We start from the raw sequence: 15,548 nt of genomic DNA on the forward strand, positions 1-15,548 counted from the left end.
TCACCGATTTTATAAATAAACATAAATGAGAGAGCCAGATTGAAGACTTTAGCAAACAACCCTAGATGAACGAGGACGGTTATATTGTAAGATCTTGAAAGTTTCCTGCAAAAAAAATTGCAAGAGGATGCTTACTGTTGCAAGAGTCTCCAAATTTCTTGCAAGCTAACCGTCTCAGTTTGACTATGGAAGCCAGAAGTTTACTTTACAGCTATCAGGTGACAGATATCTGATGAATATCATTTTTTCTGGGACAATATATTGAAGCAGAAAGATTAAACGTAAAAGTTCCCTGATCATCGAAAACAATTATTGTTTAAAAATGACAAGAGAAATTATCCAACGCAAGATACTCTCTCTGCCAATAAGCTTTCTTGACTAAACTTTTATTGATAATTACGGCCGTCATTGTATATTGGCACTGACGACCGTAACTCAGTTGCCAATGTCATATGATAATCTTACCAAACTAGAAATCAATTCAAACTAGGTATAAATGGTGAGATGATAAAACACCATTACATTAGTATTTGATATTCTGTAATCATATTATTGATTTGAATAATAAAAAAATTTATTTTTGTTCATCGGAATTTATGAGCATTTATTCATTTTTATCTTGCAATTGGTTAACATAGCTTGCTGATTATTAGATATTCAGATAGGTGCAGAATCTTTGGAAATTAGCGAAAAAATAATGCTGATAATCACTTCTAACTTTCTGATAAAAGATAAAATTGTTCAACAGCAATTTATGCGTGGAATGATAAAGCTTGTGTTTTAATTGAAACTCAGATTTACTCAAAACTGTAAAATTTTGATCTGTTATAAATCTATATTTGACATCTCCCAAAAAGTGATCTATTATAAGAAATGGCTGGAAAAATAATAAGGAAATTTCTTGACAATATTTCTTGGCCATCTGAGATTGAGTAGTTAAACCGAAAAAAACCTAATCTTCGCGTTAGTCTGCGTTACACCGCAGCTATCACAAAATTGCAATTCAATTGAATTGCTCTGCTTCCGCCGTTAAAGTTGTTGACGGGTTTTCTGGCAATTTGCCGAAAATATGATTGTAAACACCATATTCATAAATATGTATTGTGTTACGAAGTTTCTTTTTCTCCCACTCCATTTCCAACATTTGCTGCCACTGAAAATTGTATCTCAGATAAAATTTGAACTGTCACTTTTTCGGATTTTGTTACTTTTTCTACTATCTGCTGACGCCGATTAGTTCCAATAGCTCATAAGACAAAACACAATCGCTTTCCTTATAATATTTTGACTGTCTGACTCACTAAAATATTTGAATTTTATTTGATTATTAATTTTTTGTTTTTATCTTCAACCCGTAAATCTAAAGTTAGAATTTGTAAATATTGTTTAAATCAGATCAAACTAATTTTTAATAAGAAATCTGCTAGCCACATTGGAAGTTATCCATGTTTCTCTTTTATGTCCACATTCAAGTCTTCAAAATATAAATTCTCTTTTTCCAGCAAAGTGATTGAACTTTGTACCAAAATAAAAACTTCTGCTGTAACCTAATATTATTATGATCCACTTGGTGCTGAATTTATAATAACATGATTCATAAGTATGCAAAATTTTTAAGCCAAAAGTGTGTACTCTTTTAATCGAGTTGTTATTATTCACCTGTATGAGCCAGGAAGCCCGTAATTGAGATTCCCTGCAACTATGTAAAAGTAAAACTAGCTTCTCTTTGGCAGTCAAAATTTGTTGGAGATATCCGAGTTTTTTTCCAAAATGACAAAACCAATTGGTCATTTCCAGGGATTTTTTCTATTTTAATCAAAAAATCTCTTTATAGGAGTAAATAAAGTGGTCTGATCAAGCGCGACTACTCTGAAAACGAACCAGTACTGAATTCAAACTCGCATCTCTTACTTGAAATTTTACTTATACTTGGGAATCTTTCATAATCCATTTTTGTGATCTTCCTTATTCCTGAAGGCTTCATTTTTTGGACTACCATACGTTGAACAAGTAGTGCTTCTTGTCAAACTTTATCAAACTTATCTTATAGGCTATATACAGATTTTGACAGCCAGATGGCATGGTGAATTTTGCTTTTGTTTTTTTCACCATCTTCAGTTGATATTTAACGCTTTACGCAATAAAGTTTTTTTTAATTTCAAATAAAAGAAATTTTTTGTTTGATTTTAATGTCGTTAAAAATATCTTATAAGGTAACTCAGATAGATAATCCCGTCTAGGGCTACATTATCAATTGAAAGTATTTGAAGCTATGGACAAAACTCAATCACAAAATATTACTCTCTGCCGCCATTTTGATACGCAATATTTTTTCAGATTAGTGATTTAAAGTGAGTTGCATAACTAAACGTGTATTAGGTAAACTTTAATATTAAAGATTGAAACAAGCAGCAGATTAGAGATATTGGAAAGATAAGAAAAAGAGGAAAAACAGGGAGCAATAATAATTTTTTAAGGCCAATTAATCCTTCTAACCCTTTCCTGATTTTTCGCTCTGTTGTTTTCTTCATTTCTTTGTTCTTTTGGAATATTTTCTCTCTCTGTCTCTCCCCTCTATTAGTTGTTGCAGTTGCTATATGTGTGTATGAGTGAAAGCGGCGGTGACAACAATTGTTGTGATAATAGTTGTTAATAGTCAATAGTAGCGGTGCCATTACTAGTAAAGTAAAGGTGGGGTGAGCTGATGTTGGGGTAGATGCAAATGGTTAGTTGTAAGGGTAGGGGTTAAGATATGCTAGTAGAATGACTGCTCAAATAGCACAGTGGTCTGATTGTGACACTATAACCCCCCTCGGCCTCTTATCATACCCACCGAGGCCCCCGTCCCCTGTAGCCATGTTGTATCACCAACAGTGAACAAAAACAGAGTGAAAACAGCCGTAGCAGCAGTGGGGCTGATAAAATCAACTCCTTTTAACCCTCTTTTCCTCTTTCTCTTTTCCATAAATGAGAACCCACTTCTCCTTCCGTGGGAATCATAAATCACAGCGTTTGAATTCATCCTGTCCATATTGCTTACCTCTAAGCACAAATCAAGGGAATTATTTGCTTTTTTATGACTTTGAGATTCGCCATTGCTTTCTGTAATTATATCATTTCTAACGATTGTTGAAGAAAATCTTTTCTTTACTTCTGCTTGTTCTCGTAACTCCATTACTGCTCAGTCCATCATCAGAACGCAAGAAACTGTTAGTGTTTCTGTTTTCAGTTCTCATAATCGTGAGTTGTTTTTTTTGTCTTCAAACTTTGACTTAATTTTATCGAAAATTATGGTAGTTAAACGTTCAGCTTAAGAGCTAGAGCCTCGTTTTTCATCCATATTAGTTTCACCTCAACCCCCCCCCCCCCCCCCACACACACACACACACACATACACACACAGACTTTACGCTCCGATTTTAAATCTTCATTTATCTGGTACAATCAACATTCAAAATTTGGGATAATAAGGGCTTGAAAAGGGTTTTGTGGTAAAAAGTAGCACCGTTCAAGGACATCTGTGAATATTATATGTTCACATTTTTGTAATCAATCGCCTTAAATTGAGAGTAGATTTTGGCCGGCAGTTGGCTTAAAATTTCAATAGTTGACAACTGTTTTGTCATGCTGTTTTAATTAGCTCTTGATACTTGTTGAAGTGGAAAAAGCTCAACAGACAGTCAAGTAAATCAAAAGTTCTCAGAAACAAACCGAAGAGGTGTTCCTTTGCTATGTTGTTGCTACTTCTTGTTAATGTTTTCTGTCTAATGACAAACCAATTTGAGAACCGTTAGATACTGATCGTTCGCAAATTTGCTCACTCGCGAGGAACACTTAATTTGATAGGGTTTATGCAAGTGTTGCAAGTTTCCTATAGCTAAAGTTGAATTCAAAAAATTTTTAATTACTACTCAATTTTTGACCACATTGTTGAAAACTATGCACTGCGTTTGCAAAAAAGAGGAAATAAATAGACCTCCGAGAAAATAGAACAAGAGAAAAAAAAAGAAGAGGAACGGTGGATCTTTCTAATTTTCAAGTTTGTTTAGAACAAAGGTTTTTTCTAAAGTATTTGATGACAAGTGATTTTCGTTGCCTATAAAAATTGACTAAAATTCAAAGATCAAGAAAACAAAAGTTCAAAACTTCAGATTTGATTTTTTTGTCAAACAATCAGAGAATTAGTATATAAAAAGGGCTCGTTAACTAACATTCGAGCATAACGTTCTGACCCCACTCATTACCAAATGAGAGAAAGAGATAAAAAAAACTTTTCAAGTTCACATACTGTCCGAAAAAGTAGTGTTTGAAGAAATAAACCGATTTAAAAAATCAAACCTCTAACTAAAATTAACAATGCTACATTAGCGGGCCGATGAGACTAGCCATTGTGGAGACCACAAGAAAAGAAAAATATTACGTTGGTCATAACTTGTTTATGACCAAAGTTCAATGCCTATAGAAAAGCACTTATTAACAAAATCTCAATAGCATCAGATAAAGCCTAGACTAAAAATAGTAACATTTATGTTCCTAGAAATGATATTGCACCTGTGCACAAGGTCACTAGGGGACAAATAGGCAGAAAAACTAAAAAAGACGAAGTTAAAGTAAATTTTTTCTTTTTTTGAAAAGAATTATTTTCAAGATCATGAAAACCATTAGCTATGAAATGAAAAAAATTGAACAGGTTTCTTTCTACTTCTATACAAAGTCGCTAAAACCTGTTATGATACAAAATAGATCCTTAGACTACCCAAAATAACCATCAATGCAGGTAGAATCCAAAAACTCGTGTATCTTTTGAGCGAAGATGTTGTCGAAGCCAATAAAACCGAAATTTATCCAATAAAGCATTAGATTTTTTCAATTGCGCCTTTTTTCATCACTATTGGTGTGTTATTCAACCTGTCCTGAATTTGGTAATGTTACAAGGGAAGAAAAGAATCCCAAAATACGGCTAATATCCAAAAATTAAAAGAAATTGAAGAAAATTCTTAGTATTAAAGCCAAAAGCCAACAAAATATTACTTAAAATAGAAAACAGCAATGAATTCTAAAATATGGTTTAAATAAAAAATGACCTCTATTGCTGATCAACAGCCAGACGCTGGCAGAAAATTAAAAAAAATACCAAAGCTCAAAAATTCACCATTATTTTTTGAAATAAAGTATTTTTTAAAAGTAATAACATCCATAAATTCACAACTCTCAATTAAAAGAACTACATCAAATAAATTGTTATTCTCGAGTAAACAAATTGGACCTGCCATTATTAAGACTGAGTCATGGAACCACAAAATAACAACAAACACAAGTGGTACTCAAATAATAAAAAAAACAATTTAAAGCAAACGCATTATTGAAACAAACGAAAACCATGGGATAATGACTGAAACTATAATGCGCATTTTTGGTTCCTTTACATATAAACAAGATGTATCATGAATAGCGCCTAGAGTTTAAAGAATTCTGGTCGGTAAATGACATTGAAAAGCAAAGTGTCAAAAAAAATTAGTAAAAAAGACAGCGCCTCAATATAATGCGCAAAAATTTTGGATTTCAAAAATCCACAACTAAAATAAAGTGGCCCCTGATGTTGATGCTCGTCCTTTAAAATCACGCAATTGTTTTAAACGTTAGTGAAATGGATAATTCGACAAAAAGTCAAAATATGTAAAATAATTAATAACTTTAGTGTATTCATTAAGTGAAATCGGCGAAAAACGGCAAATTTTTTTCCCAGAACTCTCTGTAACAGGAAACAAAAATAAAAAGAGCACTTTTTAGAGATAGAGTAAATTTGGTGCCATTTTTGATAGAAAATTGTCTAAATTTTGAAAAACTTAGCTAAAATCTTAGTGCAAAATTACGATCAAACGGTTCAACAAAACTCCTCTGTCTTCGAAGGTAAAATTAAAAGCTCTATCAGTAACATTTAAAACAAATTGTTGACAAGTCACGAAAATTTAAACGAAAACACTGAAATTGTGAATAAAAACAACGGAAACCAAAAAATGTTTGCAAAATTTTCATTATCGGTAAATCTGTGGAAAAAAAACTAAACTTGGAAGTCTTTTAAGTTATATATTCTACGCTGGGCAGGCCTTCTAATGATGCCGTTCACGGCTCTCTACCTTGATTTATCGAATAGCCATAATTGACTGAACAAAAAACCCAGTTGAGCATATAGTTCCACGCTTACAAGGGAGGGTTCGAACAAAAATGATGTTTATGAGCAATTTGTTTTGTGACAATTGCATTGCTGCATCAATGAATAGGAACTAAATGAACCTTCATGGAAAAATGAAAATGAAACGAAAAGAAAATTTAGGATAAGATAGGCAAAACTTTTAAACGCACATTTCTGATTTTGAAAACAGCACAAAAATAATGTAAGAAATAATCATTTAAATTTCTTGATTATTTTTCTTGATAACTTTTATATATACAAAATAACAATATTAAGTACTTTGTTTCAAAATAATCCTGTTTAATACAAATATTTGGTCCCAGTTTGGCACTCATTGGTGCAAAAAATCTATAGGAGTTTGGGAAAATATGAAGAAACAAATTTTCGACATGTCAAATAGAACGAAAAACTAAAATTTTTATCTAAATTGCGCCATTTTTTGATAAGTTGATTTGGTTGATTCCACGCTCTCTTTGTTCTAAGGCGCAGTTGTCAATAGAGATGTTGTGATGAACAACAAAGCAGTCGAGAAGAGGATGCTTATCAGACACTGGAATTGACTATTTATTATTCAATTCCTATCAGCAATTTGGGCCACAGTTTTGGAAATTTTCATGTTGATTCAAAGCAGATCCGACCACAGTAGAGGTTGTATAAGAACAGGGGATATTTTACTCCTTGGGCAGGTTAATGGCGTCAGTCAAAGAAAAAGGGAAGATAAATTAGCTGCTGAATCCTTATGAAAAAACGAGTTTCAAACTCAAAATAACCATTTTAGTAGGACTCCTTAAATTTGGGTTCAAAACCAAACTTAGATAAAAATTTCGCAGCAAAAATATCAGAGCCGTAATCAATATTTATTCACAGAATGATAAAATTTTCTGCTCAAATTATTCCTTCTTTTGCCAACTGTTGGTTTAAATTTCGAAACGGTAGCTTAACTGACATTTATAACTGTTTAAATAAAATTGACTTTTGTGGCTGTCAGTGACTTTACTCGTTTGGTGACGCATATGGCCTGAATTTGTGGCAGAGGTTAAATGAGGTATTCATAAACTCGATAGACTTAATCAGTTTATCTTAGTTTCTGCGCTTCAAACAACCTCTTCTCTTCATTTTCAAACGAAACAATAGAAGCTCTTGTTTACGTGAGAGTGTGTTGTTTGTATTCTTGATGGGAGAGTGGTCTTCTCTTGTTGAGGAATGAAATGGTCGCCGTCTAATTTAAGCAATATTTTCTGTCTGCTGCTGTCTTTAAGTGAGGAGGAATCTTTGGCAGATGAAGCAGAAGACAGCAGAGCCTCATTTCCCTTCCTTCCCTTTTTCCTTAACAAGTAGTTAAAATTTAATTTAATTCCCTCTAAATTGTGCAAACAATGCCGTTGTAAACATTGCCGTGATTTGGACATAGCTACAGTAGTGCTCTCTCTAAACTCACTCTTTCTCTCTATTTTTCTCTCTTTCTCCTTTTCATCCTTTTCGTCTGTTAGTATTATTTATATTTACTTGCAAAAAGCACTGATTCAAAAACAGTCTTTTCCGTTATTCATTCCCACTTTTACTCTCTATGTGTTTTTTTACAGAATTTGTTCACAAAAGAACAGCGCAATGTGCGCAATTATTCGCTTTTTACTTCAGCTCCAAGCATGAACAAATTATCACTACGCGTGGTTGTTGATCTCTTTCCGTTTTTTACACTGTTGGCCTTTTCGTCATAGCTGTATTTTTGGCATTCATAATAGCTGGAAGGCGAAAAGCGGGCAGTGGGGAATTTAGTGGCGGTTTTGGGTCCAAATAGGGGGAAAGTAGCTATGGTTTGTGTAGTGTAGTGTAGTATAAGGGTAAGTCATGACACTTTTCATTCCCAGGGGGCTATGGAATGCAAATAGGGCTTTAGATTACCACCACCCCGAATTCCCCTCCCCTCGACCTTTGACAACCCCCGCACTGTTAACTAGGCTAGCATTATAACTGTTTCATTTAGATTCTACTCACTGATGCTACTAGTTGCTACGCTGTTCTTTTGAAAGTAACTCTCTGTAAGCGGGTGCGGGGTGCGGACAGGGGGGGGGGGGGTATTTGCAACTGGCGTGTATCTAAAGGGCTAACTACTAAACACCAGCAGTTGTACAGAGAAAAGTTACATGGTGATTAGCACCACCATCACCACAACTAACACGATCTAGTTCAGTTCATTTAGCCTAAACATTTTTCGGCCGATTGAGACAGAAAGTTTTTAAAACTAAAGTGTACCTTTTATACGTGCCCTGTGTAAAATTCAGTCAAATATATTGACAGCTGTCTTGATTAGTTAAACCTGCAAGGTTTAAAAAAGACAACACTAAGCTTACGATTTGCAAAACTCGAGCCTGCATTACATACTTTTATGCCCTTGAGGTTTTGTGTCTATTTTTCGACCTTGTGGTAAGGTTGCGCTGTCTAATCCAAAGAGACAAAAAAGTTGTAGGATGAAATATCGATACACAAGATGTCTTATGATTTGATGCTGTGAAAATATATATTGAGCGAAACAGCTCAAAAGTAAAATAGAACAGAAATAAGGAGAGGGAGTAGTAGAGAATATTGAGATATGACAGAAAAAAGATGTTGGGCTAAAAAGATAGAAAAAGATGGTTATGGTAGTGGGTAAGAATGAGTATAGACAGCGAGAGACAGAGAGATAAAGAGAGAGAAAGAAGGCACATGTTAATTAGTAATCCCTCGGGTGCATAACTTGGTCACTTAATCCTCAATAGGAGCCAACTTTCCCCCCAATTTCATTCCTATTCCAATTTGCACATCAATTCCCTAATTTCCATTCCTAATTTTCTCCCTCAACTCATCTCTTCATCCTTGCCTCTTACCACTCTTAGCCCACTTACCCAAAACGTAGCTACTTTACCCAGAAACAATCCTATGTATACTCTCTCTGCAATTTCAGCCCTGTTTTTTTTCTATAAACTGTTTCTCACAGTGGCCTTTATTGTGCGATGCTCATAAATATTCAGTGGTCTCTGTAATCAACCTGCCAAGATGCATAGTATTATCTCGCTGATTGCGGGCGGAATCTTAGCCCTAAATAGGGGGTAATTTGGGCTCTAAGTCGGGTAAATTGGACCCTATCCCTTCCTCCTATGCCCAATCAAGCAATCAGTCGGCTCAAAATGAGGAGGAAATTTCACCCACACTGGGTTGAGTCCTAATTTATACCCAAAAATTTTTTGCAATCACCCTCCCCCTCCCCTTCATAAGAAAAATTTGTCCCACTTTTAGGAGGGCGTTTTTGAGACCACTTGTAAAATTTACCTTATTGAATTTCTCCGTGGCCGTCAGGGCTGATTTATTTTATTATATATTCACTCAACTTGCTTTCCAACTTCTCTTTCAACCTGTAATTAACTTTGCCCCTTTCAGGGTTCCCACTTTGAACAAGAAGTTGGCAAACTTGGCCCCGCTTTGAAGACCTGCATCAATAAACCCACCACACACGTACAGCATTCAACCCTTTGCTAGTATGATAGGAATAAGGAAGTTTGAAGCTGGAGCGGCTCTATTTGAGGTACAATAATCGTATCAAGCGTCGTAAACACTCGCTTCTCAACAACAATAAAGGTGGATAAAGCATCGCACATATTCGGAATAATTTATGTCAACTGCACAAGGAAAGCAAACATCCTTCTCATTGGTCGCACTCGCTTATAGATTCATCCTTGTATGATATATTCGCATACAAACCTGTGCAAACTACAGCCGCCGCCTTTTGTCTTAAGTTGTGGTGGTGTTACTTATGCGAATGTGTGTGCATTTAGCCGGTCATTTGTTATGCAATACCACGATCTGCCCCGTGGGAATTAAGGAAACTGGGAAGTGGCATTTCGCTTGATGACCAGAGTAGCACTGGAAGAATAAGACCAGAGAGTCCAGTAGAGAGAAAAAGACCACCAGCATCCAGCGAAGCCTCACAGCGCCATCAGTTACTAACGCACAGCCAGAAGCGACGAATCCAGAAAGAGCTGAATTCCACTAACAGCTAAATAAAGCAACTCTTGTCCCCCAAATTGAATTATAATTTCCTACCCTGCTCGCCTTCGTCTTCCAGCGCCTACATGTTTTACGTACCCAGATAGAGACCCCAATTGTTGTCCAAACTGTGCTTAGATTGCAGTGCGTAATAAGTCCAGTTAGTTATAACACTTATAAACTCTCCTAGTTAGCCCACGTTTATTTCATCCCTAGTCGTTTTTAGCCCCATTTTTTGTTTAAGTTGACAGTTTTTGCTGTTGTTCTGCCTGTTCGAAAATCTGATTTCAAGTGATTAGAAGCGCGTGATTGAAGCACGACTTGCTTTTAGGTTATTTATGTCTTCAATTGTTTAAAAACGATTCAATCAACCACTCATCTTCAATTATCCATTTGTTTATCACGTTTCGTTCACTTTATCCTAGTGACTGTTCCCAAGTAGAAATAATTTTAGTTGAAGTTCATTATTGTTGGACTAAATACTGACAGAATGACAGAAATTAAGTCGACGATTATGTTTATCTGGATGTTATTTCTTCCTATCAGCTTTACATCATCCATTACTTTGGAGAACTGCCAGAGTGGCGTTTTCTCGACAAAAGAAAAAATTGGTAGGTAAAAATCATGCATATGGCTTTCTCATTTTTTCTCTTTTTTTCAAATTGATAAGGATACCGATAAATTGTAATCGTAAGTAGCACTTCATAGTTGGCTCTCATATCGCAGCCATTTTTTGCAAAACACGCCTTAGCGTCTTTACAGACATAAAAATAGGAAATCTATCTCGGCAAATGGTTGCCATCCCATAAATGACCCGATAATTGCCTCAAATAGAATGAAAATTTTAGATGTCGAAATTGTTTTTAAATTTGATGGAAAAAGGCCTTTATTTAAATGAAAATTATTATCAATCAATGTTTTGAAAACATTCGTTTTTATATTTATAAACTCAATCCGATTCCATCGATTTTTAATTTAAGCACCGAAGAAACCGCATAAAACAGCCCGACTTTTTTTATAAATAACTTTTTGTGCTTTCAGAACCTTTTTGTAGCCGATGATAACAAAAACTTTTGTAGCTTAAGAGACTCTGTTTTCTCCATACAGCATTGTGAACTTGTCATGAATATGAGCATTTTGCACTTTCCGACTGTTGCCATTTAGCCTTGAAACAAATTGATATTTTGGTTTCATGGCTAAATTGTTTTTTTTGCTAGTTGACATCTCCTTATCAAAAATTCAAGGGAGCAATTGAGCTTAGTGAAATTGATATAAAAGGATACGCAATTTTTTTGCAGTTGTGCACTTAGGAAACGAGCTTATTTTGTTCTCTAGAATAATGTGTCTTTTTTAAATTTTAATTTTTGTTTGACTTTTTTCTTAATGTTTCCAGTTTTGGTAAACGAAAAGAAATTTTAAGTGAATTGCCAATATTAACAAATGTTATTTTTTGAAACCGATGCAACAGTTAACTGAACTCAAATGAGGTCTGACATATAGCAATGTCAATTTCTGTGGAAGCAAACGTCATCGTTTAGCAAGTTTTCTCCTAATCCAGAAAATCGATAGAATGGAGTCTCGAAAATCCAAGAAAAAGCTATGTTATAAAAGTTCTAGATGAACTTTTAGGAAACTCCACTATCAAAATCAACTACAGTTTCAGGAGAACAACTAACAACATGCAGCTCAAAATCGAAAAATCCTATTAAATAATTATCATGAAAATTATGTCTTAAGCCACTTTCATGGTGAAACTTTACTTATACTTTGTTGAAAGTTTATTGATAGAAATTTACTTTTAAGACCAAAACAACCGTAGTTTGTTAGCATTAGAAGGGGTTCCTATCTGCAGATCTTTTCCCCTGACGTTCATTTGATTATCTGTCGACAAAAGCATACAACGATCCATGTCTAACAACAATTTTTTAAATGACATTTGTTTTGTTTTGTTGAACCGATTGCCCCTGTTTTGAAACTGAGTATTCTGGTCTAAGCAATTAATTTTTCAAAGAAAATTGATTGAACAGTTAATAAAAAACTTAAAAAACCGTTTTAAATTTTAATTTTCTAATTTTTCATTTGAAGAATTTTCAAGCAATTAGCAAAGTTTAAACTATTTTTCTGAAGGCAATTGTTACTTTCAATTATCAATTAAGTAATTTCTTTTTACTTTATTTAAAAATTAGATTTTGTAAAAAATAATTTTGTGCAACATCATACTGAAAAATTCCTTATCTCGAAAATTTTTGCAAATTAATTGGGCAATTTGAAGTTAGCAATATATGATAATCATATATTCGAAACAGCAGACCACTTTGATACCATGTCATGCAAAACAGTTTCCGGCAGCTCAACACAACAAAGTTCTAAATTTTCGGTGAATATTTTATTGCAGTTCTTTGTTCGAACGACTTATTATTTATATTTATGCAATACTTTTTTAAAATTTAGTTTGTGTTCTAACGTGCTTTAACCATGAAATTGCTCACAATCACTTTCTTCACTTTGTAAAGTTTATACGAATATTGCATTTAATTTTTCCAATGTCGTTGAGTAAAAAATGTTTAGCATAATTTTTAAAAATCAATACTTTATTTTCCTAGTGAACGAAAACTATTGACAAGAATTGTTTAATTTATTGACCAAAACTCCTTTTTCTAGGAATTTTCACAATCAAACGGAACACTAAACAAAAATTTAGGTTTATGCAGTCAAATTTATACTTCTAATTTATTGATATTTTTTTTGCTGGCGCTAATTTACATTTGTTTTTTTTTGTTGGCAAATTTGACCAATAGTTGAAACCGATATTTCATTTTCAAATTGTTTTCTAATTGTCTCTAATTATCTATTTTCATGTGTGACTTTGAAGCAATAATTGTGTGTTTTGGTAATTTTTGTTGTCATTTTTTAAAGAAAATCGGCCAGACTTAGCTTCTCTATTAATGACAGGACACCGAGATTGAAAAATTTTTGGCGAATCGAAAAGTGATGAAAAATGGAAAAGCACAATTTTTGTGAAGCTTTTTTTAACAAAACAATATCGAGGAAGTTAAATAAATTTAAATCACTCCTGCAGCTATATGTTGTCGGTTTTGCTTTTGCGTTCAAGCCCTGTATGACTAACGATTGAAATTTTCATTTGAGATGCACTTGGTTGCCACTTGGTTTTTTGTACTCTAAGCGTTAGCAAAAGCAAAACATTTCAATCCAGATTGCCCGATTTACACAAAGTTTTGACGACGTTATTTCACAAAAAATATCAAATAATTACTTGAAGATGGAGTCAGTAAATAAAAAACGTTCCAGCATTAGCTGAGCAAAATTTTTGAAGTTTTTTTCTAGGAACAAATTGATTAACTTGAAATTTGAAATACTGTAAGTAATTTAATGATTGGTATTTCTTATGCTATATCTAACCTTTAAAGTTGATGAAACATTCAAGTTAGTGAAACCAGGCTAAGGTTTAAGAGTGTTTGATACAATATTGCGAGAAAATTGAAACAATAGTTTGCATGCAGAAATCTCAATTTGTTTGAGTTTTTGATAATATTTGGGAGGAGTTTGAGTAGAAAATGAAGTATAGATTAATCAATTATCTATAAATCATTTTTGTTGTAGTAATTTTTATATGATTTTCAAAATCTCCCCAGTGATTCTGGACGTTTCATTATGTAATGTCGTAAAGAAAAAAATTTCAGATAAAAATTGAAAATTTTGGTTGGCTCTGATATCTGAATTAAAATTAATTTGTCTTTCTATCTGCTTTCCAGTTTCTTACAAGACGAAGATTTTGTTCAAAGAGTTTTCATAGTACAAAAGGTCAAATTTTGAAGATTTTTTGAGACGAAATGTTTATCTTTTAAGTTGTCATATAAGATCTTTTACGATAAGGCATCTGGAAGGCTTTACAGAATAGAAATATCCTTTTATCTCGAGATTTCACACAATGAAAATTTGGAACGGGTGTTAGATAAGTATTTAACATTTTTAAAGTTTTCAAATCACTCAGGAACAAATTGTGAGATTAAAATTGAAATACAGCTCAGGAAGTATTCTTGCATCAGTTTTTTATGTGTTTCAAGAAAGGGATATTCTTACCAAATTTATCAAATTAATATTAAATTTTGAATATTATTGAATATTGAACATTATATTGATATATTGAATACTAGATTTTAATCTTATTGAATATTAGATTCGCAATAAATTGTAAGTGTTCTTACTGATCATAAACTTGCATATCTTGAATGATTCAAACTTCGAGTGATAAATCTGCAAATGTTCGTTTTAGCCTTTATGTTCAACAAAAACGACTCATTGGAAGCAAAGGTGCTGAAATTGGCTTACGACAAATATCTGGACGACTCTGAGAGGGGTTTGATAACAGATGGGAGAGATAGGCAGTTGGAACCAATCAAAGTTATTGTCAGTAAGGATGACATGTACAATCTTAGCAGCCAATGTAAGTAGAACAATCAACCTTTTAAGGTTGAGAGTTTATACTATTTTCGGTGTATATTGTACTCATACATTTTTTTACTTGAGCAGGGTTTAAAAAAGATATTCATAAAATAGCCGCATAGTAAAACGTGACTGAGAAGTTCATAATTAAGTGCTACGTTCATTTTCACTGTGATTAGTAAACAATTTAAGTGCAGTGAAACACTTAATTTTCGATGATACTTTTTTCTGGTATTTAATTTGACAACAAGAGCTTGGGCTGCGTAATTTTCACATAAAAACTCTAATATCAAAGTCATTTTTTAAGCATCATGAATTTGTTTTGCTCTTATTTTTTGAAGATTATATTTCTTTTTCATGTCAATTATTTTTGCAATTTGTACTATTTTTCATTTGATTCAGCGTCACTGTATTTGCCAGAGATTTTCATACATTCTTTTGATTTAACAGAATGCTAGAACCAGCCGTTTTTTTGGTATTTTTTGTTCGAATTAAAAAATGTTTGTTTTAATGCACAGACGAAACAGAGTTTTTTGCCGAATAAAAAAAATCAAATCTATGTGGAAAAGCAGAAAAAAATTGATGATTTAGATTATTTTGATATGTGATCTAATTGAAAGGGTGAAATCGTTGAAGTGGTTGAATATTTCATGACTTTACTTCTATCTGCTAAAACTTGGCCGGAAAATTTTGAAATTTTTAACTCTTTTTTGTAGAGGTACTTTTTATAGGTTGCTATATTTATTATTAGGCTTTGGAACAATCACCTAGGACTCGCCAAAACTAATATACTGTCCTGGACAATGTTTACTTGTTGTAAAAAATTTGCTTAATTTGAAAACGTTTGAAAGGAGTAATCGAGATCACATTT

At 33.3% G+C, this 15,548-nt stretch overlaps 2 protein-coding genes across 7 annotated transcripts in view; one reads left to right on the plus strand and one right to left on the minus strand.

Moving 5' to 3' along the window:
- LOC142337623 (ubiquitin-conjugating enzyme E2-17 kDa-like) overlaps nucleotides 1-15,548 on the minus strand; it is a 461,614-nt gene that overhangs the window by 330,897 nt on the left and 115,169 nt on the right. The gene's annotated exons all lie outside the window — the stretch shown is intronic.
- LOC142337620 (glutamate receptor 1-like) overlaps nucleotides 1-15,548 on the plus strand; it is an 82,011-nt gene that overhangs the window by 4,207 nt on the left and 62,256 nt on the right. For 3 of the 6 annotated variants that reach the window (XM_075386981.1, XM_075386986.1, XM_075386987.1), the window contains exons 2-3: nucleotides 9,608-10,824; nucleotides 14,508-14,678. In XM_075386981.1, the coding sequence (XP_075243096.1) occupies nucleotides 10,704-10,824; nucleotides 14,508-14,678 (292 nt within the window). In that variant the 5' untranslated portion in view covers nucleotides 9,608-10,703. Of the gene's footprint in view, nucleotides 1-2,895; nucleotides 3,241-7,686; nucleotides 7,864-9,607; nucleotides 10,825-14,507; nucleotides 14,679-15,548 lie in introns of those variants that run through there. The other 3 variants (XM_075386982.1, XM_075386983.1, XM_075386985.1) reach the window with 3 other exon arrangements.

This window comes from Convolutriloba macropyga, chromosome 4, assembly GCF_964194025.1.
Source record: "Convolutriloba macropyga chromosome 4, txConMacr16.3, whole genome shotgun sequence".
Taxonomy (NCBI): Eukaryota; Metazoa; Xenacoelomorpha; order Acoela; family Convolutidae; genus Convolutriloba; species Convolutriloba macropyga.